Here is a 25,979-nt window from a genome sequence, read left to right on the forward strand (position 1 = left end):
GAATTAAAAATACGTTTGCTTTCAATTAAATTAATGATTTATTTGAATCTCATTGAATGTTAAATATATGAAAACAAAATGGTCACAGATTCTGTCTCCTCGAAATATACATGTGTTACTTAATTCAAATATTCGAAAGACAAATTAATAATACTATTTCAGTAATTGGCTAATCCATATGTACACTGTTCATCACATTTGTGTTTTGTTTTGTTTATCGGTGTTTTTGTCAGATCATCGGGCTAATTTCTTAACCCTCTATGAGCGTGGATTTGTCGCCCTTGCGCAGCACCAGCTCCAGCTGCGATAACAGCCCAATGGCACGGAAATTCTCCTTGAAGAGCACAAATTCCTCCAAGGGCTTTAAGTATTCAAGCGCCTGCGTGTAGCTGTCGAGTTCCTTTAATACATTTGCAAACGCGTTTGCATCCGGTTCTGGTGATGTGTGTCCATTTGTTTGACTGCCGGAACTGCTGCCTCCATTGGCAATCTTCTTTGGTGAGGCTGGAGCTGATGAAGATGTTGTTGTTGCTGTGGCTGCAGGAGGACTGATGGGTTTAATGGAGAGCACAGGCGTTGATTTGCCACTGTTGCTATCGATTGCCTTGGGAGCATTCTCCTTGCTGCTGGCACTGTCCCGTCCTCCGTTGCTGTTGTTGTTGTTCTGCTCCTTTGGACTCGGATTCGGACTCGGATTCGGTGTGCTCTGGTGCCGTTGCTGATCCAGTTGGATGGATTCACCCAGTGGCAATGGAGATTCTCGCACATTGATGGAGGCATTGATTGCCTGAACTTCATCGTCAGCAGGTGACTCCAGTTTGGGTCGCTTGGCCAGCTGCACGGGCTGGAAGGGACTGACGCGTTGTTGCTGCAGCGCATTTGGCGGCAGTTGAGGCTGGAATGGTTCTCTTGGATGTGGTGGGGAAAGTGATGATCCTGGCGGTGGGAATTGTGCCTGCAGTTGTTGTTGCTGGTGTTGTTGCATTTGTTGTTGCAGTTGGCGTTCAAAGTAGAAGTCATTGAGGCTGGTGAATCCAGGATGTGGATGTGGATGCGGATGTCCATGTGGCAGCGGATGACCGGGGAATGGAGGCCATGCTGGATTCATCTGATGTTGTTGCTGCTGCTGCTGTTGCTGCTGGAGATGTTGCTGCTGTAGTGCGAAATGTTGCTGCTGTTGCTCCTGATAGCTCTGATCCTTGACATCCATACTGTCGTCATCCTCCTCGTACTCGCCATACTGCTGCATGTAGTTCATGTATTGCTCCGGCATCTCCTCCAGCTTCGCCACACGCTCTGCGCTGGCTGGCGGAAACAAATGCTGCAGATCCTGCACAATATCCGGTATCCAGAGCGATGTTCCCATGGGCTTCAGCTGATTGGTTGCCAGCTTCTGAGCAAATCCCTGCAAATGTGTCTCGCGGAAGCGATTGAGCCAACGATTGTCCGCTATAAAGGATGTGCTGCCAATCACCTGGCGTGTATTCTCCGCCTTGTCCTTGATCATGCCATGTGTGATGCTGCCACGCAGCTGAGGATTGATATTGGCACGGACGAGCCACTCGTAGACCACGGCATTAATGTAGGCGCACTTGCGACTCCGCTCGATCTCCTCCACCATCGCCTGCTGCTCCACTGCCTCCAGATTCGAGGGCACCTCCAACCGAAGCGTGGGCAGCGCATTTGACTGCAGACGCCTTCCGCCCAGCACACTGGGATCAAAGTGCAGAGCACACACAACTGGTTTCTTGAAAGGAATAATGCGTCGCAATGAGGCGTGGCACGCCTCCTTCCACAGCTTGTGGAAGGGGTTGTCGGGTCTGGGGAAGGCGAAGAACTGCATGCTCGGGTGTTGCCTCGAATTCGACAGGCATCCGATGATGCAGCAGCGCCGTATAGTCGGCATAACGGGTATATTGTTTACGCCCCGAATTGTAAATCAAATCTTGTTGGCGTTGCAAATGAACGCCAAAACCGTTTAGAACATAAAAAATTAAAGAAACTGCAAATAGACAAGATCGAATTGATATTATTAGTTTTGTTTATAGACAAAATACAATAAAAATAAAAAATTATGCACATACGAGTATTTAACTCTTGCGAAGTATAAAAGATTTGCAATTATTTGCTTTGCGCTTCCTTTATTGCTGTCCTTGCTTTAGCTTTGAATTTCGCCGGCTCTTTATCCAAGCGATCTGGCAACGCTGTTATAGTTTTGTTTACATATTCAAATTAATTAATTAAAATTAGACACGATCAAAGCGTAAAATTAGCAAAAAAGTGCTTAAGTCAATTCGAAGTCAAGACCGACTTAAGCTGCCGTATAAACTTGGTGTACGAGTACAATCATGTGTTTGGCCAGTAACTTTTAAATTGCTTTATATTATAAAAAAAAAACTAAACTACCATGAAAATGCACAACATCCCTACCGAAATTTGTAAAAGTTTTGAAAATAAAAAACTTTTAGTGCTTAATCAAAAACTATGGCTGTGCAACTTTTGCGACGCCCCTTAAAACACTTTGAGAAGGGAAGATAAAGACAAAATGTGAATATGAAATTATTATAAAGTAGAATACTTTAAAAACTATCACATAAGCTAAACCTTGCACTTGTTATATTAACACGGGGACTCACTAAAAACACCTACAATTAATATCAGGTTTTTCACTATCTGTATGATTTAATTGAAATTCCCTAGAAGGACAAAAAACAGTCACAAAATTATATTGAACTATGAGCAATCATTAAGACAGTCAGAGCTCATAGGGTCCAATACATGACGTATTATATTGAATGAGTATTTTGAGTATATATATTTTTATTCTACATTATATGCATCTGTTTCTATAATAGCTATGACCTCGGTCTTCAGATAAATACCATCTGCACGCACAAACACACACACATTCATGCGGAAGTGATACACAGATACTAATGGTATATGCGTATGCTAGGTACTTTAGAAAGTTTGAATATATAAGAGCAATACGAACGAGCGCCATGCCCGCTATAAGATACAGATACGAACGAACGAACCAATGCTAACATAACTCTCACACACACACACACACTCGCACACACACAGCTATATATACCACCATAAAACTGCTGATAAATTTGAAGCGCTGCTGAGGCAACGATGCGTACGCCTTCAGAAATCGATACGTTTTCCAGTCCCAGTCTCAGCCCCCAAAACCAGAACCAGTCGGATGTCGAACGCTCCATTATGGGAGCACCCAAGCGCCCATACCCATATCTGACACACACACACACACAGATACAGAAACTCGCATACAGCCAAAGATACAAATATATAGATAGCTTCGATGCTGGTGCTGTAGATGCTAGCAACAGCAGCACTTGACTAAAGTGAACGACTTGGTCGGGCCTCCGCCTTCGCCTTCGCCGCCGCCATCTCCTTTTCCAGATTGAGGGTAATACTCTGCTGAGTCATTGCTCGAAGTCTGTCAGATACAAGATACATTTGCTATCGATGATACAGCCGAATCGAGCAACCCACCTGTCTGACTCATGAGAAGACCGGCTCTTTGGATTAATTTAGCAACAGTGTAAGATGACTTAATACCTAAAGCAATGTCCGTTTTCTCTTGAAAAATCGGTTGCTATACATATTGAGTCGCGTCAAGTTTCCGTTTTTTCCGTTTTCCCTTCTCCCGTCGCCCTCTCATCTCAAAATAGGTCATTAGCTGCTGCCTTAGCTGTTGGCATGGATTTACGGAATTGGGTTTTATCTTACTGTTTGGTATGTCAGCCTGGCTTAGGGGTTGTTCACTCTCGCAGCTGTTCACTTTACTTTTGGCATAAAACTTTGTCTCTCCGTGCCTGTGTGTGTGTGTGTGTGTGTGTCTGTGGCTGCAAAAGTTTCATAGCCCGAAAAACCCTTCCACAACGCATCTTCAAGATACTTTCGCAGCCCGCTCGCACCTTGACACAAAACGAGCGAAGCGTTTTGGACTTCGTCTATGCTTCGTTTTTAAACACACACATACACACTCACACACCATCTCATACACTCAAAGACAGTGAGACAGACAGACAAACTTGTAGTCGAGTGCACTACACCATCAATTCCAATTCAAATCTCCCCTGACTGACTTGCTTTATAAATGGTTTTATATTTCCTTTTATGTCGTCGCTGAGCTATATACTCGTAATTTCATAGCTCGGGCGGGCTCTCGACCTGTAGATGTGCTTGTGGATGGATGTACGAATACATCTTTAGCTCAGTTCAGTTCAGCTCAGCTCAGCTCTGCATTATTTTGCTTTTGCTTTTGCCTTTCTTTCCCTTATATCGATTGGCACTTTATCTTAATCGCCTCGAGTCGTCGTCCCTCATACCGCGCCCTAAGTCCTCCATATAGTCACCCTACTGCTGTTTCTGCTTCTGCTTCTACTTCTGCTGCTTCTGCCGATGCCGATGTTGATGCTGGCGTCGCAGTCAGGCTGCTTTGGGATTGGGACTTCGTGAAATTTTCGTGCTTCGTCATTATTATCATCATCTGATGGCAGCCTCCAGTCTCGGCTACAGCTACATCTCTTCTCGCTTCCCATTGGGTTCCTCTTTTGTTGCTGTATATCTTTTGTATCTTGGTATCTCCCTATCTCTGTACATATATCTTTCTATTGTTTAACTAGTTCTTGTTTTTACCTACTACAACTTGGCCTTTTCGAATTCAAGTATTCCATGTATTAACATTTCCCAAATCCAATTCAAGTTCCAATCTAGTTTAGCTGTTCCCATCTCTCTCTCTCTCTCTCTCTCTCTGCCGCTCCTCTTTCTGTCTAAGAATTGTGAATCTGAGAGTCTTTATTATCTTTGAGATTGATTTTCGTCATGCTTAGGTAGATGTATCTATAGCTCAAGTTATTTATGTCGCATCCGTTAATCGTGTATTCCAATAAAGTTCAAGCTGCTTTTGAATTTGACCTTTGTGTTGATAGTTCATGGTATAAGAAATCGTTGTGAAGATAATACTGTTTAGTTATTTCGATTTAATACGAGGGCTGCTAGAGTATTAAGATTAAAGCAGCTTTTTTCTTTATATATTTTTCTTTTCTTCTGCTCTATTATATGTGTGGTAATACTCAAATCCATGAAGTGATAGGAAGGGTGGTTTATTCTATTTCTATTTTATATAAAATTTCTAATATTTTTGGTAATTTATTCCATTGACTAGGGTGGCTTGAGAATTCAGCAATTTTTATATATATCAGTTCATTTCGCTTTTTTTTATTAGATGTTATATTGTATATTAAAGCTATTTCCGACATGGATATTTTTTTTTATGGAATTGTCAAGTATATATTATACATTATAGTAGATTAATATTGTTTAGCTTTCTTTCGGTCTTTTCTATTAAAGTATTATTAAAATAATCAAATTATAAAAAATACCCACCCTAGGGTATTTATTATAAACAAAGTAATCAAAAAATAATCCTTTTCTCTGCTAAATTATATTTAGTAGCTGTACATTCAAATTCCTTAATGACTCCACTGTGCACTTGTTTAGCTGTTCTTACATTGTGCTATATTTATATTGATTTGAAACCACTTTAATGAGGAAATGAATAAGCCAATGTCAATGTCCTGTTAGCGGAAGCACCCCAAAAACACAGTAACACAGAAACAAGAGCGAAAATCAAAGCAAAAAAAAAAAAAAGCAAAACAGAAGAAAAAGAAAACGAAAACAAATCACAGGCCGAAATCAAAACAAATCGCAGCCGACGTCGCTGCCGACGCGCAGTCTAACAGATTCAAAACAAAAACAAAAACAAACGCGAGCCGCAAACATTTTTAAATAGCGGACAGACATGCAGACAAACAAACAAGCAAGCAAACAAACACTTGCTGCTGCTTGCCACCGCGTGTGGCATGCAAATAATGCCCGATGTTGTTCTCGTTGCCGAAGCTGCGACACCGACTGCGAAGTCGTTGGCGCCGCGTCGTGCCGCTTTTTTAATTGCAAGCACACAAACACAAGCCGAGTAACAACAATAACAATAACAAAAACAATAACAGGAGTAACCGGGACAGCGGCCGTGCAGAATCTCAAGACCCCGTTTGTTTACATATCGCATCACATCGCACATTACACATACGCACAGTGGTACTCACATCAGTGGCAGAGTGTGTGCCGTATCCAACACTCGCATTCGTTTCTTGAATGAAAAGAACCTCACTTGAATAAAGCAGTCACGATTAATATGGCACTATATATGCTTATGTTGATATATATGGTAGGCAAAGTCTGTATGAAATTGAAATCGAATCAAATTGTATTGAATTTGTATTGAAATTCCTTTCCAAATCACACTAACACACTCAGAGTATTGGTATTACGAGTATAGAAGCGTTGTTGTCGCGCTGTGAGAACCGCTTCGGACGAACGTTCAGCACCAAGTGAAATATACGAAACTAGCGACAACATCGCCAAGCGACTCGATTCGACCGACCGACCCGACCGACTCGTTTTTCCCATCTATAGGAAATATTTAATCCCAAACAAGCCAAGTCAAACCAAACCAAAACCTAAAACCAACCGAGCAAGCGAAGAGACATAGCTGCCAAGCCAAGGCGAATGAAATGGTGTGGCAAGGCAGCCAAGCAGTGGCTGTGGCTGTGGCTGTGGCAGGGGCAGGGGTAAGGCATGCGGCAAGGACGGGCAGAATACCTCTCGACGTCGACGTCGACGTCTGCGTCTACGTCAACGCCAGCGTCAGACGTGAAAAGTAAATACAGCGACAATAACAAAGCCAAACCAAACGAACAGACTGACAGTCAGTCAGTCAGTCGTTCTGTCAATCAGTCAGTCAGTCGAGTGAGTTCGTCAGTCAGTCACGAGCAGACCCGAAGTTCATCCGATGTTTGGGGTGTTTTTTCAACGTCTGTTGGGCCCTTCAGCTGTTTGCCCCCAAATGACTGCCATTCTTTCCAGCTGAGGGTTGCGGGGCGAGCTGTAGGAGCTGGAGCTGCTGCTCGTCTCGTATATAGCGTGTGCTCTGATTGGGACTACGAAGGCCATAGGGAGACGTAGCGCCCGCCAGACACAAAATACTTTTCTCCATTTTAATGATATATGCTGTGTATGTGTGCGGGTATAAATCTCTGTATGTGGGTGTGTGTGTGTTTTGATATGTATGACGATAATGCTTCGTATATATCGTAAACACATTTTATATATAAACTTTTATGCCCATATACACACACACTTACCTCACACCATTTTAGGGTATTATTTATATAGAAAAGTTTTTTCGTTCTTTCAGTATGCGTCATTCGAGTGATTTTGAGCACTGAACACGTAGGAATTAACCATAGCCATAGTTTACCAAACATAATCCTAGTTGAAAATGCATCCTTACCTTTAACTGATCTCAGGTAACTCGACTGTACGACGTGTTATACAGAAATGGAAAGCTACCTTTTATCTGTGATCGAAATGTCTATTGAATTGTATTTGCAGCTGTTGCCTTGGTATTATAGTTGGCATTATATCATGCTCAGTCATACAGATCTTAAATAATTAACACGTCATTTGGGTCCAACCCAATGTGTTTGGCAAATATAAAAATAATTCAAAATCAAATATATTGTTTATCTATTATTTTGTTCGACATGACGCCAAATTAACAAGTTTCCGTAGATATACGTGTACGGAGTACTACCCACAGAAGATACAACATTTGTATCTCAATGTCTGTTCCGTTCCCAGGTCATTATATTTTATACATATCCGTTTAGCAAAATGCCAAAGCAACTTCAATATATACAGAAAAGAAGTTCAATCTATTCTTACGCCAACATCTTTAACAATTCACATACACACACACAGACACACACAGACACATTGTCATGAAAACACAGACGCATACAGGTATAGGTATATATGTACATAGAGATATCTTAAAGATGCTGAGAAGTTGATACCATTGCGATGTGTGTATATCTGTAACTTGAAGTATTGCTGCCTCTGCCGGGGTTCGAGTTTGGGTTTGGGTTTGGATTTCGTTCGCACGAATAACAAGAAAACCAACAAAATCAGCAGCAGATACAACAATCATAACAACAACAGCATATAAGTGTACTATAAACGTGTTGTAGTTAAACCCATTATCGTTGTAGTTGTGGGTCGCCCCGAAGCAATTTGATGGATTAGTTTTAATACGAGAGTCTCAGAGCAACGAAATAGAAATGGGTAACGCTCACAATTTGGGTTCGGCTTGCTTGGGTTCGGGTTCTGTTCGGGTTTTGATTCGATTCGATTGAATTAAAATGGATTGGTTTGAATTGGATGGGATTGGAGTGTGTTTTGTTGGTTTTTCGGTGGTTGAAAAGTATACACAGACCAAGGCTATTCGATATATGTATATATATATATATTTATATATATAGCAAGTCTATAAAACCACACAGCATCCAGCGGTGGGTGGACTTCTGTTGTGTTTGTGGTGCGATGGTTCGAGTTACGCTTGAAGTTTCCAGAGTTTGATGACGATGACTCGACATTAATATACATTATATTTTGTGCAGCAGCTATCGACTGACCAGCAAAACTTTTCAAATGCTTTTCGGTTGTCCGACTTAAAAACGGGGGAAGGAATCTGTGGGCCAAAGGTGGTGCGGGGGAGGAGGATGTGTAAGCCCTTTGGCAACCTTTCGAAAACGAGCGAAGAAAATGACCTTTCCTTTTGCGTTTTACACAAAATACCGAATGATTACGACCAGGATGAAACACAGAGAAAAACACACACACATACCTACATTAATAAACGAATGTAAACTCACACACTTACACACACACACACACACAGACAGATTGACTGTGAGTCTCCTTGATAAAAGCTCATCTATTATGACCTTTTTCTACAGAGCGGGGATTTAGCCAAAGAATTTATTATGGTCATGTATTATATTGAACTGAAACCCTGTTGAACAAATCCCCCCCTCTGTTCTCTGCTTGCCTCTCCCTTGCCTTTGGCATCAACTAAAACTTCTGAATGTCCTGAGCGTTGTCCCTTTTCATAATGCCATATCCAAGCCAGGGACAACAGAGGACACACAGTTTCTAGCTAGCTAACGAGACCAAGGCGATAGTATTTTTCCATTACCTTTTTTTTTTATTTGTTTGATTATATCCGGGACTTGCCCCTCGGTGTATGTAGCTGTGTCCCGGTCTGGTCTGGTCCGGTCCGGTCCAGTCAGGTTCGGTCTCAATGGGAAGTTGAAGTTATCTCGACTCTCGTATCTCTCTCTGCATCTTTTCTCTCGCATTGTGCGCCCTATAATCTATATGTGATGCCAGGCAGCTCGCTTTCTGTGTGTGTGCGTATATATAAATATATATATTATATATATATATATATATATATCTATAACTAGGTGTGTGTATTCTATGCGCTGACTGTCGCACCCAAAAGCACCATAGGGACCTGAATTTTTCCTCGTAATTTCCTTTGTGGCCCGTTTCTCCTCTTCCATCGCCGATGCCGATGCCGATGCCGATGCCGCTGTCGATGCCCTCGTTGGCTGCACAGTTAGCGTCGCTGCCGCTGCCGCGGCTGGCGTCGCTGCTGGCGTCAGTTAGTAATCCCAATTCCCTCGTCTCCTATGTATGTTCAATGCTGCTACGAGTTTATTGCCATTTCCATATCTGGGCTTTATATCTCTCGTGCTGTATTCTGTATTCTCACTGGTTTTGCAATTCGATTTTGTTGCCCATCGTTTGAGCAGTTTTAATTCGATTGCTGTGTGGCTGGAAAACTGGAACTAGAGCTGGAACTGGAACTGAAATTGGAAACCACATACCGAATAAGTGGCAAGCGATCATTTAAAATCCGATCAACAGATTATAGACGTAATGTTGTAGTCGCAAGTACTGTTGATCCTTCACTCACTGATAGGGTTATACATACTAAAAGATACCCTATCCTTTTTCTCAGTACTAAGTGCATTTTGGGGTTATGTAGACTGAAAGATACCCTAGAATATTATATAATAGCTCTATAATTTCTCTAATATACCTCTCATTAAGAGATACGATTCCTTATGTGTATTTTGGGGTTGTATAGACTAGATCAAATGATCTACCCACACAATATTATAAATTTCAGTGTGGTTTTGTGCTCATTATAAGTGCTGGTTAAATGACATAGTTAGGTATTATACATTTTTTTTAGATAATGGGGAAATTTAAGGGGGAAAAACAAAACTAAGCTTAATATAGAGATACCTTGATCAGGGGAATTCCAAAACAGAGATCTTCTAAATAGACTAAAATTATACCTATAGTCATAAAAACAGTTCAGCTAAAAAATCGATAACTAATCCACCTGCAACACAACTGTACCACAGTGAAAGAAATTACCGAAGGCAACCACATATTTATTTAATATTACCTCTCAATAGGTGTGTATGTATTGCATTTCTATATACTTATATGTGGGCCTTCCCTAAAATGAACTTGATTATAGTATGTGAGAAACTCGAACCAAAATCGAACCCAAATGAAATCCAATACATACGAGTGCCCAAAGACCATTTATATTTATAGCAGCGTTTTTCCCCCCCGAAAAAGAGAGTCAGAACAACTGAACAACGAATCGACTGACGACGACGGTCATACTTACCGTCTTTGCGGCCACATTCTCCCCATTCTGCAAGCTCCAGCGCAATCCCAATTCGCATACACATCCTCTCGACATCTTTGCACAATAAAGATAGATTAGCATCTATCGAACGAGGCGACCGAATGAATCCGAATGAATGTGCGGGCTCGGTCGAACGAATGAACGAGCAAACGTTGGAGCCAGCGCATGACTGAAAGCTGAAAGCATCATCATCATTCCCAGGCGGATGAAGGAGGAGGAGGTAGAAGGAAGGCAGGAGAGGAGCGACCCCCCTAGAGTCTAAGCCAGTTGAGAACTGGCGAACTGGCGAACTGGTGGAAACTGTGATGTTCAAGTGCCATCATCGTCTGGGTTTTCAACGATGCCTATGGAATTAAAGCAATGCCAAGTCGTGTGCAACAACAACAACAACAACAACAAGCGGTGCAATTTCTTGTTGTTGCTGCTGTTCTTGGTGTTTTCAAAACCCAAGAGGCTTATGCTGGGCCGACAACCCAAATACTTAAGAAGTAACAACGATGCGAGGCAGCCTGAGACAGACAGTGCCAGTTATAAAGCAGCTGCCGATGTCGATGTCGAGACTCGAGACTACAGAGTCTCATTCTCAGTCTCAGACTCAGACTCTTTCTCAGAGTCAGTTTCAGACTCGTTTCGACATGGACCCGCTGCCAGTCACCAGCATCAGCATCAACATCATCATCGTCTCGACGTTCTGTGTGTATCTGTATCTGAGCATCGTCAATCGTATCTATATCTACGAGATGTCTGCTCGTAAATACATTTTCAAGTAGTTCGTATAGTCGTCTTGCACGATAACCTCATTGGCACTGCGACTGCGGGGTAATCGGGCTCGGGTTCGAGTTCGAGTTTGAGTTCGGATTCGGGTTTACTGTTTTTGGCTCTATGCGAGAGCTCTCCATTCATTTTTGGTATACAATGGCATCGATTATGGTATGCTGATACTCGTATTATATATAGGGGCAGGGGTCGGTTGCTTTTGGCTTTGCGTGGAGTCGAGAGCAGCGTCACGAGATTTATGTTTATGGATGGGCGGCCTTTGAAAGAATCACTTTAATATATATACACACACACATACTCACACAACACAATCGATGTGAACTAAATATAGCTGCATAGAGAATACTTTTTATAAGTATCTATTGAAAATTAAATCAGATAAGAACTGGAATTATTGGAAATTTGACTCATTTCTAAGCAAATAGACAAGAGAACGAGTTTACATGTATGGATGATTAATTGACAATGGTTTTTTTTTTTATTATGTTTTAGGTACCAACGAAAATTCTTTTTAAGAGATATGTGCATAAGTATTAAAATATATTGGTAAAATTAAAAAAAAAATGAAATTAATTAGTATGTTTAATAGAAAATCAGATAATAAAAATAAATTAAAATGCAAATAAATTATGTCATTGCTCAAACATTTGTTGATCTCTTATAAAACAAAGTATCTTTCAGATACAATTTTAAGTAGCCGTCGTTATAAGTTGATCATTATTTTGTTAGCAGTTGCTATAGCTTGCCCTTTTTCGATAGGTTTTCAGGATAATTCTGGCAACTGTGACGATACACACACAACACACACAGCTGTATCTATATACAGCTACCTGATACTTATACTTCTATTCCCTTGAAGTCCTTTTCATTTTTAGCTTTCAGGGGTTTTATTTCAGAACTCTCAATAAGCTGGGGCTTCGGTTTGTATGTGGGTATGTGTGTTTGTTTGTGTGTGCTTGGAGCGCAACCGTGTGGCAGTAACCTGAGTCGAGGCAAACTCGAAAAAGACGAAACTCAGCGTTGTCGCTTTTTTGCATTAATGTTGCTTCTTCTCTGTTTTGTTCAGTTCCGTTGAGTTCCGTTGGGTTCAGCTAAAGTCCCTTTCGTACCTGTCGTTCCTTGGGTTCCTTTCTCTACTTTAAGCCTGGCACCTAACCAACAACACTCGTAGGTATTCTATAGCTTACAATTCCCCACGTTACCTTAACGAATACACGTATAGTTGAGACCGTCAGTCGGACGTCGGACGTCGGACAACGGACTTTGGGCGTCGGGCGTCGGACGTCTGACGTCGGTCGGAAATCCTTGAAATGAAAGTCCTGACTGCTCAGGAGGGTTGCAAGTTGACGGGGCAAAAGCGTAAAACGAAACTTTGCCTCAACAGAGCACGATGACGATGTCTGTGCAATGCTCCCAGCTATATGGACGTTGTGTAATCGTAGCTCCATCTAAATGTATACATGAATGTGTGAGTTGCTATGTGTGTGTATGTGTGTGGCAAGGTCCCTCGCTGGGATGCTGCCCCATCGCATTGCCTGCCGGGGTATTCTAGCCATCTGAAATTGATGTAGCACCTACAGCGCTCAGCTCCACGCACGTTCAATGCTCCATCTCGCGTTCGTCCTCGCTCCGATTCGACTGATTCGAAGCTCCCCAACTTTCCGTTCTACCCATTTGCTCCCACCTTTCCCTTCCACATAAATGCTGCAGGTCATTTCATCTCTTACCAACTTCTAGAACGCGTAAAGTTTTACAGGGGGAACATAAAGTTTAAGCGCTGATTGTACGTTACGTTTGGAGCGGGAGGAGCACTGGGGAATTGGGAAAAGGGACAGGGAGAGAGAGAAGGAGTCAGGAGAGGATTATGTAACCTGAGCGTGTACATTGCACCTTCGTATACCGCGTTTACTCAACTCATATGTGGCACATGGTCACGTGACATGTCAGACGAGCAGTTATAATCCGCCTCAGGTTATATCTTACGGCTAATGACAGTTCATTTTGATTTTTTAACTCGTAACTTATACCCTCTTTCTACTACAAAACTTATATACATTTTTCATCGTTTTTACGCTTATTTTTCCATTACTCCAAATGTGTTTGTTCCTTATTAATGGAAAAAAATGCTCACAATTTTAGTAAGACGCATAAAATTTGCAGTGAAAAGAGGGTAGAAAATTATGTAATAACTAGATTCTTTCACCAAAAAAGAGCAAATGGGATAATTAACGGATTTACTTACTGTATTAATAAATGAGTTAAAATTAATATACAGTCAAGCTTCTCTATAAAAAACGTAAGGTCAAGAGTAAAAGATAAGTCATAGGTGACACACACGACTTCAGAGCTGAGAATAAAATAAATTAAAACATTAAGTTAACAAGATGTATTCAATAAAAACAATAACAATATTTTTGTATCTGTTTTTTAAGGGTCATATTTCTAGATATGTATGTGTATTATATATTTTCTATATAAGTAAATCTACAATTCAAGGTCAACATATTATATTTCATATTAATATTCATATACAGGACTTAATCTTCATTTCAATAATAACATATATCTAATACATGATATGTGTCTTATGTGTCTAAGATTACTTAAGCAACCTTTGTTGTAATTTTATCCACTTATCCAATAAGCCAGGCTATTACTAATTATTAATTTTTGGTCAATTGTTAGTTTAAGGCTAAGGGGATCGGGATCAGTTTATTTACCCTCCCCATCCTATTGGCAGCTCTATTTGGAAGAGTTAACATTATGTGCAGATTTGGCACCGCTTTCGAAGATTTTCTCCAGTTGAGTGAGCAGTCCAATAGCACGATAGTTTTCCTCGAGCAAAGCAAATTCCTCGAGTGGTTTCAGCAGACGCAGTGCATCGTCATAGTTCTGCACGCACCGTGGCAACTCTGCATCGTTGCTAGACTCGGAATAATGTCCCGGACTCTGTGCTCTTGTGTTAAGTGATTCAATCTTCTTTATCTTAAGGGGAAAGGGGGAAGAAGCAGTTGTTGCTAGATGACGCTTGAGATCGTTGCGCTTATTAACGTCACAAGGTTTTTCTGGATCCTCGTCATCATCTTTGATCTCAATGAGCTCAGTGGGTACTTCAATGGCCACACAATCATCATCTTCATCAACTGCTTTGCTGCGCGTCTCCGAATTATGTTCAACAATTGGCAGATGCACCAATCGACCGGGTTCCGTCTCCTTGGGCGTCAATGTAATGCTGCCCAATGGCTGCTCCCGCTGCTCATGTCGTCCACAGTAGCTGACGATGTCGCGCAGATCCAGAGAAAGCGGCACACGGCGTCCAGTGAGAGGCACTCCCTCTGTGAAGCTAAAGTTGTAGTGGCTCTTGAAGTGATTAAACCACATTCGATCCGGAAAGAAGTTCTCGATCTTGAGTATATCACGCAGACTGATAGCCACCTCGCGCAGATGATCCACATCGAGACGACCCTTGTTCTTGTGGTGAAACTGCGATCGTGAAATGTATTCGTAAAGCGCTTTCTCCAGGAAACTGATTTTCCGCTTGCGTCGCAGCTGCATCTCATCCAAGGTGGCCTGGTTCTGACTGGAGGCAGTCACCAATGTCTTGGTGCGATATAACGAACGTATATCCACGGGTTTCCGAGGTGACAGCAATAACATCCGTTCAGCAGTTGCTGCAGGCTTGGCTATCACAGAGCTGGGAGTCACAGCTGCCTGTGGAGCTGTAGAAGGCGTCTCTGCTGGCTTTGGACTGCTGTCTGATGTGGAAGTGTTCCTGCCACAGTAGGACATGATGTCACGCAGATCCAGGGAGCGGGGAGGCTTACGCGTTATCATAATCTGGCGATTCGAGAGTGTTATGTTGTAGGCAGCCTTAAAGTGATTGATCCAGGACTGCAATATAGATAAAGATATAACATATCCTCCATTCACAAACAATTCAATACCTCACCTTATTGGGTATAAAGTTTTCAATGCCCATGAGGGATTGAAACTCCAATGCCTTGGTGCGTATCAGCTCCTCATTGATATCGGAATGTAGATAATACTGAGCACGCTGGATATACTCATAGAGACAATGTCCCAGAAAGTTTAGCTTGCGTCTGCGCAGCTCCTCGAACTTGGAATTGGGTTGTTTGTTGTTGTGCCGCGTTGCCTCATAAAATTCCAATATCGGGACTCGATTGGAAACGATGCTCTTGATCTGCTCCCAGCTGCAGTTGAAATTCTTGGCAATTTTACTGTACATGGGTACAATATCATATTGTCGTATGGCCTCCACACGCTCCTCCAGGGTCAGGACATTTCGTATACGCTGGGAACTGCTGCCACTTCCACCGTACTGACTGCCATCATCCTTAAAGTGCAAAAAACTAGCTGGATTAATTACAATTTTTTAACAGCTTCCAGACGATAAACTTTTTTAAGTTTTATATTAAATGTTTAACTTTTAAGAAAACAATTTTTGTTTCTTTTTTTTAATTGTTAATTTAATTTATTGTGTCAAAATATTCTCTACTCATTAATTAACGTTAGATATGTAAAATAAAAAGACAAGTACAGTCTGTATATATTTAAAAAGTAACCCAATTTAAAACATATAAACTTGTTTCCCAAAGATTTACAATTTAGTTCAAAATCAAATACATATATACACGTACATATGTGCAAAGTTAATAGCTTTAATGCTCTTTCAGTTAGACCAGACCAGATAAGTCTACAAGTTCTCTTTAAAGTTGTGTTTTTCAGTATTATAAATAATATCTCCCCACAAATTGATGAACTGATTTACTTACGTCAGACATTTGCTCCAGACGCTCGCTCACGCCACCCAACAATAACAACAACAACAATAACAATCGCACAACGACAACAACAGCTATCGGTCTCTCACACGCTTCCGATCTCGCTCTCGTTCTCTCACTCTTTTTAACCTCTCTCCACCGCTCGTTGATATGGCAATGCCTATAGAAAAAGCAAGACAATAATTGTTGAACTATTTCTATTGCTGTGCATTTCATTACAGTACAATAAGTATAGATAAAAACAAGTAGTAGTACTACCTGGTATTTTGATAAATCTGCAGCAGGTTTTTAGGCACACAATCATCCAAAAATCGTTGCGCACGGAACGTGTGGAGCGTTGCAGTTATTTGGTGAAACTGACTCGACCTCCCAATCTCTCTAAAACGTGTGGAAAATCAGGTTTGGCGAGTTGTTCAAACTTGTTTACTGAGAGCGAGAGATTGCGCTCTCTTTGCGCTCTCGTTCTACCTCTGTATCTCAACCGCTCTCGCACGTTCGCTCTCTCGCTTACTATTATAATGTGCCGTTATGCGTGTGTGTGCTCGTTTGTGTGTCTTTGTTGCTATTTTTAGTGCCATCGGAGAGCAAAAGTGAACCTCGTGAGCGCAATTGCTGTTTGTGGGCGTTTTGTTTGTGGGGGCAGTTAGGAATTTACTTAAATGGGAAATGGATTTTAATTACTTTCCGACTCTGTAGATATGTCTAAAGATTCTGATAAGATTTAATTAGGTCCGTAAGTAGGTCAATATGTCGCTCTATAGGATTTTGATGACAATTGAATTGCATACTTTGTTAAATACAAAGCTGTACATTTGTATGCATAGGTTGACCTTTTGAAAAAATCTCTTGTATGAATATTTTCCGAGATCCCAATTGAATTAATATGCTTTAAATTGGGAAAGCACTGTTGCCATAAACTTCTATTCAAATAGGAACTATATATTCGATAAGAAGATTTAAATAAATATTTTTATTTTTATTGAGACACTTTTATTTACTAAAAATGTTTGCTCTTGGGAATATTATTATCTTAAATGAAAATAATAACAATCGAAGAATTGCTTGAAGTCCCCATTGAGAGTTTATTATTTAGCTATAATAATAAAAAAAAACACACCATAAGATTACCCAACTGTAGGGTAAAGATCTTGCTTAATATTAACACTTCAATTCAGAAAGATATACATTATTCAATAAGGAAACCAACTTAAAAAAAAAAACTAAAATTGTTTGATAAATACAGAACAATATTCGTACCAAGAATTTCCCTTTAAGGGAATTGAAAGCAAACTTTTTAAACAAGAAAATTAAATTGACTGAAAATAACAGAATAATGTTCATTATTCATTACCAGGATATTCCTTTAAGGAAACTAAACTGAAACTTATATCATTAACATAAGCCTTTAAGGAAAATTAAGTGTAACTTAAAAATGAAAATTAAATTGTCTGTTAACAAAAGAACTATATTCATTATTAGAATATCGCATTGAGGAAACTTAATTAGTTGGAAGCTTGAAAATAATAATTAGTCAGTTTTATCAATTGGTCTTTTATAGATAGGTCCTTTCTCGCGCATATATTGCTTGATGAAGTCGTGGGATTTGTATTTAACCGACTCAGTGCAGGCCAAAGGATTGCCAGTATTGTCGCAATAGCGTTTCTCCTTGGACGTAATATGTTGGCTCAACTGTGCGAAGATAATTGATTAGTCATATATCTATATGTTAGGTATGGATTACTTACCCGCTTAATCAAGAACTTGTAATCCTCGTCGCTTGTAATGCGGCCCAGCTGGCAGTTATCTTGGCGGTAAGGACGCAACAGCTCGGCCACATGTCCACTTATCTCAAAGTTGAACTTGTCACTCGCCTCGCGGGCAGTTGAGGCGCTAAAAGTGCAAAGATCGTTTTAATTAAGTGAATGCAGTGCATTGGCAAAGGGAGAAGAGTTATCCTTACGTTTTGCGCTTCTTGTCGCGTTCACTGCGATGCTTCTTCTGTCCCTCCAATGGGGGCAACTTGCGCTTGGCGCCCTGCAGTGTCTCCGTTTCGGATGAACGACCGGGCTCCTTTTTAACGTCGATATCAGCTAATGACAAATTGGCATCGCAATCGGTGGTCTCGTCGTCGGAGGAATAGAGATATCTTTGAATGGGCAACGCATCTTGGGGTAGATCATCCAATGGTTCTGGATTATTTGAATCGTTGCGAGTGCGTCGATAGATCTCTTTGCGACGTCGTATCTTCTCCTTGTTCTCCTTGTATTTGCGAGACTCCTGTTGGTTGTAGACACGATCCTCCTCGCGTCTTGGACTTATGACACGAACCGAAACGAGACGATGACGTCGCAATTCCCTGCGTTCGCGAATCTTCGCCTCGATGTACTGCTGCATGGATTTGGCACTGAGATTGCTGCTACAGTCAATATCAATGCTGACCAGTTCATCCGTAGGCTCATCCGCCTTCACTTCCGGCTCAGGCTCATCGTACACCAGCTTCTGGAGACGCTGCTCGGCCGTCGGTGGATGCCATTGCGGGATACGATCGATTAAATTGAAATAATAAATGTCCCCTTCGGCGTCTGTTGTCCAGTGCCAGGATGGTGGCAATGGTTCCACATGAGGCGGCAGCTTATACTCCACATCATCGGGATACTCTGGCGAGGGAGGCTCATTGTTGTCGCCACAACGCGGTGGAGTTGGCACTGGCATATCATCGCTATTGAACCACTCGTTGGTCTCCACATTCTGATAAAAGGGCAGGAGCTTGCGATCTGTGTTCAGATCGAGGCCAAAGTATTCACAGCGCGCCTCGTGCTCACGCCAATCCTCGCTGCCCACACGCTTCTCCGCCTCATCCTGAGCCACCTGAAAGAAGGACAACAAATTAGTGGAAGATCTCTCATTGAAGATCTCATATCTCACTTACCTTTCTCTCGAATAGCGAACGTCGCATCTCCTTGGTTATAGTGCGACGGGGATCAAAGTCGGAACGTCTGCGACTCTCGGACTTGCTGCCACTTGCCCCCTCCGAGTGGGGCATTGTGGTGATGGTGCAGATGGTATTGTTGCCACTCATCCGAGAAGGCGGCTTTGACTTCTCGTAGCGACTGCTGGTGTCCCGTCTGAAGCGATCCTGACGATAGCGATCAGTGTTCAGCAGGGAGGAGGCGCTGTTACTGTCCTCCAGAGCTGTGGGTGCAGCATGTTGCTGTTGCTGGCGATCTGCCTCCCGTTCGTGCTCCTTCATCTGTTCGATGCGTTCTCGTTTGGGTATGCGAAAGATTTCGGGCAATCCATTCCACTTCTGCAGCAGCGCCAAAATGCGCTGATGCACTGCATCCAATTCCACATCTGGAGCGGGATTGCTCCATAGCTCTACGCTCTGGTAGACGCGACTGTCGTTCAGCATTGTCTTGTTGGGAATGGGCAGCGATTCGAGAGCATCGAGCAGCGCCAGACGCAGTTGATCATCGCTACCGCTCTCGCTGATCCAGGCGTGTAGTAGACGCAGACCATGATAGTCCAGGAAGAGGCGGCGACAGGGTAACTCGCCGCGGGTGAGCACGCCCAGCAATTGGAGGCGAGTCTGCAGCAGCTTGGCACGCACCATGCAACGCGAGAAACGCAGCGTATCCAACTGATTCTTCAGTCCACTGCCACTGAGTAGCGTTAGCTGCTCCAGCACATCCGGATCCTCGATGTGATCGTGCTTGCCAGATGGAGACTTCTCTCCGCTGGCGCCACCCGAAGGCCGCAGCCAACGTCCGGCCTTGTACTCCCGATCCTTGGCCTTGGGTTGCTCCTTACGCTTTCTGCGCGCAGCAGGCAGCTTCAATTGTGCCTTTGACTTGGTGCCCTTGGGTGTCTTGATCTTTTGTCCCTGCTCCAAGCGCGGTTCCTCGTTCAAGGATTCCGGCTCACTGTCGCTTTCCGTGTCGAGCTGTTCTCCCTCATCCGACTCCGGCTCGTTGCCAATCCAACCACGACAATTGGTGGACTCGCAGTAACAACGTTGGGCATCGCGTCCATAGCGTTGATATTGATAATCAAAGGTGATCTCCTCGCCAGGCAGAATGCTCTTCACGCTGAAGAAACCAATGCGCAGTTCCCCGTTCACTGTCCACTTCTGAGTCTCCGCATTGGGATCACAGCTGTGATTGATGTAACGTGAGATGTTGCCCTTGGAGGTGGCATCGATGATCGCCTCGCCACGGAGTGCCATGAAATAATAGTGACGATTGCGATCCTCGGAATACAAATGCTGGCGACGCTCAAACTCCTCGCTGTCGATCACCTCGCCCACATACTCCATGATGAACTCGCCGGGCGGTATCTGTAGCTCGGCCGTGATGCCGCATCCCTTCTTCTCGGTGCGAAAGACGCGACAGGGCCAGCCCTGATGCTGCTGGAATCGTTTGTTCGTGCAGCGATCCCCGTTGGTGCAGAGCGGTCCACATTCGATCATTAGCATGCGATTGATGCAACCATCGCCACATCGCAGCTGTCCCAATCCCTCCTCGTCTCCGGTGACAAAGCAATCGCATTGCATCTCCGCATTCTCCTTGCTCACCTGCCGAGCACAACGATAATAGTTGTCACGCAGTGTTTGGAATGTCTGGAGTCCTTCCTGACGCAGGAACTGCTCATTGATGGCTTCAATGTGCGCCAGCTCCGATAGCTGTTGCTCCATGCTAATAGATGGCGTGTGGGAGCTGCTTCCTCGTCCCACACTCGACTTGGTGCCCTGCGGCTTCTGCTTAATGCGATGGGAGCGTCTGACTCCCGACGACAGATCCTCGCTGCTGACAGTGGGGGATGGAGATGGAGTGGTTGCTGGAGTTTCCAGATTGGCCACACGACTGGAAAACTCATCCTCCTGCTGCTCATCCTGCTCGTCGTCCACCTTGTAGTCGCGCTCGAGCAATTTGACGCCATCCTCTATAAACTTGGCAATGTCCAGGAGGGGATTGGGTGCGTCCACTTCAGATGTGGGCGTGCCAATGCTGCGACTTGGCAGCTCACCGAATTTTCCATTTGACTCCATTGAATCCTTGGCTGCTCCTCCTTTGCGTGATGTTTTCTTTTCCTTTGTCTTCTTGCTGCTGTTGCTTGGTTTGGAATCCACCTCTGGACGACGTTCTGGACTCGGGGATGCTTTAAAAGGATGTAGAGAGTTACGACGCTTATTGGTCAATGGCAATGTTTCCTTCTCCTGGTGATCCTCGCTTATGGTATTGCGACGTGCACCCTTCTTGCCCTGCGATTTTTTGGAGCGTGTTGGAGGCGTCGGCGAGCTCTGTCTGGAAGTCTCCAGCTTCTGTTTCTTTGTCGACTGCTTCAATTTCTTTTTGGTCTTCTCCTCGTGACGCATCTGTGCGTTGGCCTCATCCAGAACCTTGAACAAGGCATCGCACTCAACGATTGGAACGTTGGTTGCAACTGATGAAGATGTGGAGGCCTTTTCTCTCTTTGGACTGGGAGCGGGAGCGGGAGCAGGAGCCGGACTACCATTTGTTTTCTTCTTCTCAGTTGGACGAGATTCCATAGAATCTGCTTTGCTTGTGGACAGTTGCGCTTCAGCTGAAGGGATTTCAGTTGGCTCAGTTGAAGCTGCTGCCGGTTCTACAGATAAGGGAAGGGTTGAAGGTTTTGCTGCAGCAGGTTCGGCTACAGGAGATTCCTCCTTCACCTGTTTAACTGGAGTAACTGGAATAGTTTCCTTCTTCACAGTTTTAGCTGGAGTGCTTATAATAGTTTCCTCCTTCACAGGTTTAGTTGGGGCAGCTACTGGAGTTTTATCCTTCATCTGTATAATTGGAGAGGCTGCAGATGTTTCTTCCTTCACCGGTTTGGCTGGAGCAGCTACAACAGTTTCCTTCATCATCTGATTAGCAGGAGGGGCCTTAGGAGATTCCTTCATTACAGGTTTAGCTGGGAAGGCTATAGGAGTTTCCTCCTTCACCTGTTTAGTTGGAATCACGTCAGATTCTTCTAATTTTGGCTCTTGCATTTTGATTTCGTACTCTGTCAGTTCATTTTTTGTTTGCTTATTCTCCAAGGGTTTCTCCTTTTGAATTGCCTGAATCGTTTTCAATTCTACAGCGACGGCTTCCGGCTCTATTTCTGAAGTGTCTTCCATAACTTCATCAACAATATCAGTTTTGTTATCTTGCTTAAGTTGTTCTAAGATTTCTTTGGTGGTTTCAGTCAATATAAGCAGCTCTTCCTCTGCAGCTGCTTGCTCCATGTCACTGCTCTGAGTCTGCATCTCCTGTAGCTCATCTGCAGCCTCCTCGCTAGTGTCATTTACTGTCTCCAGCTGCTGTTCTTCCTGTTGTCCTTCATCTTCATTTAAAGATACACTTGGCTTCTCGCTGTCTACTTCAGTAATCGATTCCTCAACTTCTGCATCCAGTTGCTGCTGCTCTGCATTTTCCATTTTACCTTCGGCTAACAGCTCACAGATATCCTCCACAATCAGCTGCTCAGCTAAAGGATTCGATTCAGTGTCTTGCTCTTCCTCTGCCTCGATCTCTAGCTTTTCCTTTTCCTTGGGGAATATCAATTTAAAATTACGCTGCTCAGATGGGATTCCATTTTCCTCTGCCGACGCCAAAGTTTCTGTTTCAATCTCAACAAATATGATCTGCGAATCCGAGTCCTCCTCGTCGGATTGCAGCACAGTTATGATCTCAGTCTCCACATCGTCGGACAGAGACTCCTCTTGATTTGTTTCCAGTGCATTTTCATCCAGCGTTTCCAAGTCGGATTTAGATGCGTCTTCTACGCTAATTGAAAAGCCTTTTAGTGATTGATCAGAGTTTGATGACTCCTCGCTCAGATTGGATTCAATTTCTACTTTACTTTCCACTGGGAAGCTTGTGCTTGAATTAGATGAGCTGGTATCCAAGTCAACGGTATCATCGGGCTGCTTTTTGCGAGGACGTCCACGTTTACGTATCGGCAACTGCGGCTGCTGTTGGCCAGAGATTGTCTTATCACTGCTCACCTGAGCAACAATTAAGCTCGGCGTCGGCTTTGGCTTTGCGAATATCTCCAGCGCGGGCAATGCCGGCACTGAGGAAAGCGGCGCACGATTTCCAAGGAAACGATTGACGGAAGCGGTTGCCGCCTGCGACGATGTGGATGCCACATTATCTGACTGCGTCGGAGTGTTGGAATCAATGCGTGCCTCGATTTGTATTTTATGCGTCTTGCGGCTTTTGTTCAACAAATCCAGCACATCAAATTTGACAATTTTCTTGCGTGTGCTGCGTCGGCACAATGTGGGCGATGTGGAGCCGGAACTTTCCCCGGCGCCCGCATCCAAATCCTCAATTAGCTCAGTTGGCTGCGTGCTGATTTTGGGCGGACGTCCAAGTCTCTTGCGCGGCGCCTGCGTTTTTTCAGTTGCGTCTGTCGTAAAATTGTCCATAACTGGCAGACTGAAGAAATGAATTACTCTCGAGTTAGCTTAATTCCAAGAAATTGGGTTCATATTGTGTGCTACAGACTTACATATTCAATTTCAATTAAACTTCCAACTGTGCTACTATGCGGCACATTTTTGCAGAGACAGCAAATTCCGTAAAAAGATTTGGCAGTTGTTTACAGTTGTATCTGGAGGGCGCTGCCACATGACAGAGAAAGTTGCCATTTATCTTAACGCTACCAGACCTACATTACATTTGCTTGCAATGTAAATGTGCTAAAAAATACCAAAGCGACCAGCTGATTGTCGAACACAACATAAATGCTTTGCATACAATGTGTGCATTTGCAAACAGCTGACAGCGCTGCTACAAATAAAACAATTTTGCATCTCGCTCTCTCTAAAGGAGTGATATTTGCAATTGAAAATGCAGTTTGCCAGCTTGTATTTCTCGTTTTTATTGCTTAAATACATATTTTCAGTGTATAATTAACTTATTTTATAAGTGTTTTGTTGCTACGAGTTAAAATTCTTTATACCTAATCGACCTAGTTTGCTACAGTTCGAAATCGTTGCTATTTGGTGGATTCTGAAATGCCTTTTCCACCTGTATTAAAAGTCCCGAGGCTCGAAAATTATCATTCATCATTGCATATTCTTGAAGAGCTGCTAAGTGTATTAATGCCTCGGCGGGAGTGTTGATGGCAATTTGGCGGGGTGCGATATCTTCTGTAACCTCTGTGGCAATTCCACTGATATCCTCTGATGTCTTACGCTTTTTCACATGATTCTTCTGAGGGGAATATAATTATATAATTTTGTATTGTTTTGATTTAGAAGTAGGTATAATAACCTGTGTGTCTTTGACATCCTCAGTTTTATCTACAAATTTTAGTTTCCCGGTTTCCTGGTCTTCGCTTGATTTGCTATCTTCAAATTCATCTGCGGACTCCGTTTCTTCTGCCTTTTTTTCAAGATTGGCATTGTCATCCTTAGGGATAGCTTTCTAGAATTACGAAAAAGTAAAATTAATTCTCTGTAAATTTGTTTCAATTCATGTATGCTTACTTCCGGCCCCAAATCGTTACTTTCAAATAGTTCAAAGAGCTTATCATTTCTTGCAGATACTTGACGTTGTTTCTTATCATACTTCTGTTAAAAATATTATAAAACTGTTGTATACATCAAGTATTCCGTCATTATTTACCTTTGAAGCATCATCAAATACCATAACATTCAGTTTTCTTTTGTAATCCTCAAGAATTCTTCGTATTGTTTGCTGTTCCCATACCATTGTATGTGATTTCTTCAAAAACGTTTCCCTTAAGTTGGGATTTGCCTCCATTTTAATTTTATGTCGTAAATTTGCAAGTTTTTCATTTGTATCTTTTAAGTGGTCATCCAACTTTGATACAACCATCCTGAGCTTTGTAAGATCTTCGCCCTTTTGCGACTCTATTATGCCTTTAATTCGCATAATCGACATTTGATCAATAATCTTGTTAAATTGATTTATTAACTATTTATGTTTTTTGTTTATTGCAATCTTTTCGATTATTTTCTTGTGTTAGTTATCAACAAAACAAAACGATAGGCTTATCGATAGCTCCATTCAGGCGTTGCCGTACAGATAAATTTGTGATATCAGTTATCGCGATTGTATATCGCTGTAATAAAATCGCATATCGATACGCCGAAGCTACCTATCGATGCTCCAATACACATTTCATGAAAATAATTTATTTCGAAAACATTATAAAATAAAGTATAACGTGATTAGCAATGAATTTAATATAATTCTTAAAGAAAGCAGAAATTATAAAGTTTTCTTTTCCAAATATATGCCCGTATTTCTTGCCTAATTATTTATTTCAATATTTTAAGAATATATTTATTTACTCAACTTGGGAAATGTGTAATAAATGCACTGCCCATTCGTCTAAATCCTCCTTAATTGTAGAGTATTGACAATTCGCCTACTTTTTTCTCTTGCTCTTTCTATGCTATTTTTATTTACTCAAAAATGTATTATAAATTTCCATAGAGAATAACAACAATTATATAAATTCACTTATTTAAATCGTGCGCCGAATGGCAAATTTTGTTAGGTGTGGAGTAAGTCTCGTCAAGCAAGTGTGGAGTAAAAAACAAGCACAGTTTTTATCATAGACTCAAACCTCAAAGTGAATTCAAACTTTGCCGCAATGTTTGCACCGACACCTAGCGGAAAGTGTTGGCACTCATGGAAAGATCTCAAAAACAGCGCGCGATTTAAATTCACAGATTTAAACAA

At 42.4% G+C, this 25,979-nt stretch overlaps 4 protein-coding genes across 5 annotated transcripts; all 4 read right to left on the bottom strand.

Moving 5' to 3' along the window:
• Positions 1–25: 25 nt before the first annotated feature.
• Positions 26–6,342, bottom strand: LOC117788796 (DNA N6-methyl adenine demethylase). The gene is made up of 2 exons (XM_034627665.1): positions 6,141–6,342; positions 26–2,002 (listed from the first exon to the last, which is right to left on the bottom strand). Exon 2 carries the CDS (start codon positions 1,904–1,906, stop codon positions 251–253), a length of 1,656 nt encoding a protein of 551 aa, XP_034483556.1. The 5' UTR covers positions 1,907–2,002; positions 6,141–6,342; the 3' UTR covers positions 26–250.
• A 7,557-nt stretch (positions 6,343–13,899) lies between these two features.
• On the bottom strand, positions 13,900–16,619 carry LOC117788742. The gene is made up of 4 exons (XM_034627586.1): positions 16,510–16,619; positions 16,243–16,411; positions 15,399–15,803; positions 13,900–15,340 (listed from the first exon to the last, which is right to left on the bottom strand). The coding sequence occupies exons 2-4, from the start codon at positions 16,249–16,251 to the stop codon at positions 14,192–14,194; spliced, it is 1,563 nt and encodes a 520-aa protein (XP_034483477.1). The 5' UTR covers positions 16,252–16,411; positions 16,510–16,619; the 3' UTR covers positions 13,900–14,191.
• A 1,076-nt stretch (positions 16,620–17,695) lies between these two features.
• On the bottom strand, positions 17,696–23,878 carry LOC117787868 (probable histone-lysine N-methyltransferase CG1716). Its single transcript, XM_034626489.1, has 5 exons — positions 23,773–23,878; positions 19,181–23,699; positions 18,212–19,119; positions 17,997–18,141; positions 17,696–17,940 (listed from the first exon to the last, which is right to left on the bottom strand). Exons 2-5 carry the CDS (start codon positions 23,687–23,689, stop codon positions 17,779–17,781), a joined length of 5,724 nt encoding a protein of 1,907 aa, XP_034482380.1. The 5' UTR covers positions 23,690–23,699; positions 23,773–23,878; the 3' UTR covers positions 17,696–17,778.
• A 246-nt stretch (positions 23,879–24,124) lies between these two features.
• Positions 24,125–25,278, bottom strand: LOC117787573. Of its 2 annotated transcripts, none has more exons than XM_034626125.1 (4): positions 24,894–25,278; positions 24,755–24,838; positions 24,540–24,692; positions 24,125–24,476 (listed from the first exon to the last, which is right to left on the bottom strand). In XM_034626125.1, the coding sequence occupies exons 1-4, from the start codon at positions 25,170–25,172 to the stop codon at positions 24,243–24,245; spliced, it is 750 nt and encodes a 249-aa protein (XP_034482016.1). In that variant the 5' UTR covers positions 25,173–25,278; the 3' UTR covers positions 24,125–24,242. The 2 variants fall into 2 exon arrangements, with proteins under 2 accessions (XP_034482016.1, XP_034482015.1); XM_034626124.1 differs by having other exon boundaries at positions 24,125–24,479; positions 24,894–25,276.
• Positions 25,279–25,979: the final 701 nt, after the last annotated feature.

This window comes from Drosophila innubila, assembly GCF_004354385.1.
Source record: "Drosophila innubila isolate TH190305 chromosome 3L unlocalized genomic scaffold, UK_Dinn_1.0 0_D_3L, whole genome shotgun sequence".
In the NCBI taxonomy this organism is placed as follows: Eukaryota; Metazoa; Arthropoda; class Insecta; order Diptera; family Drosophilidae; genus Drosophila; species Drosophila innubila.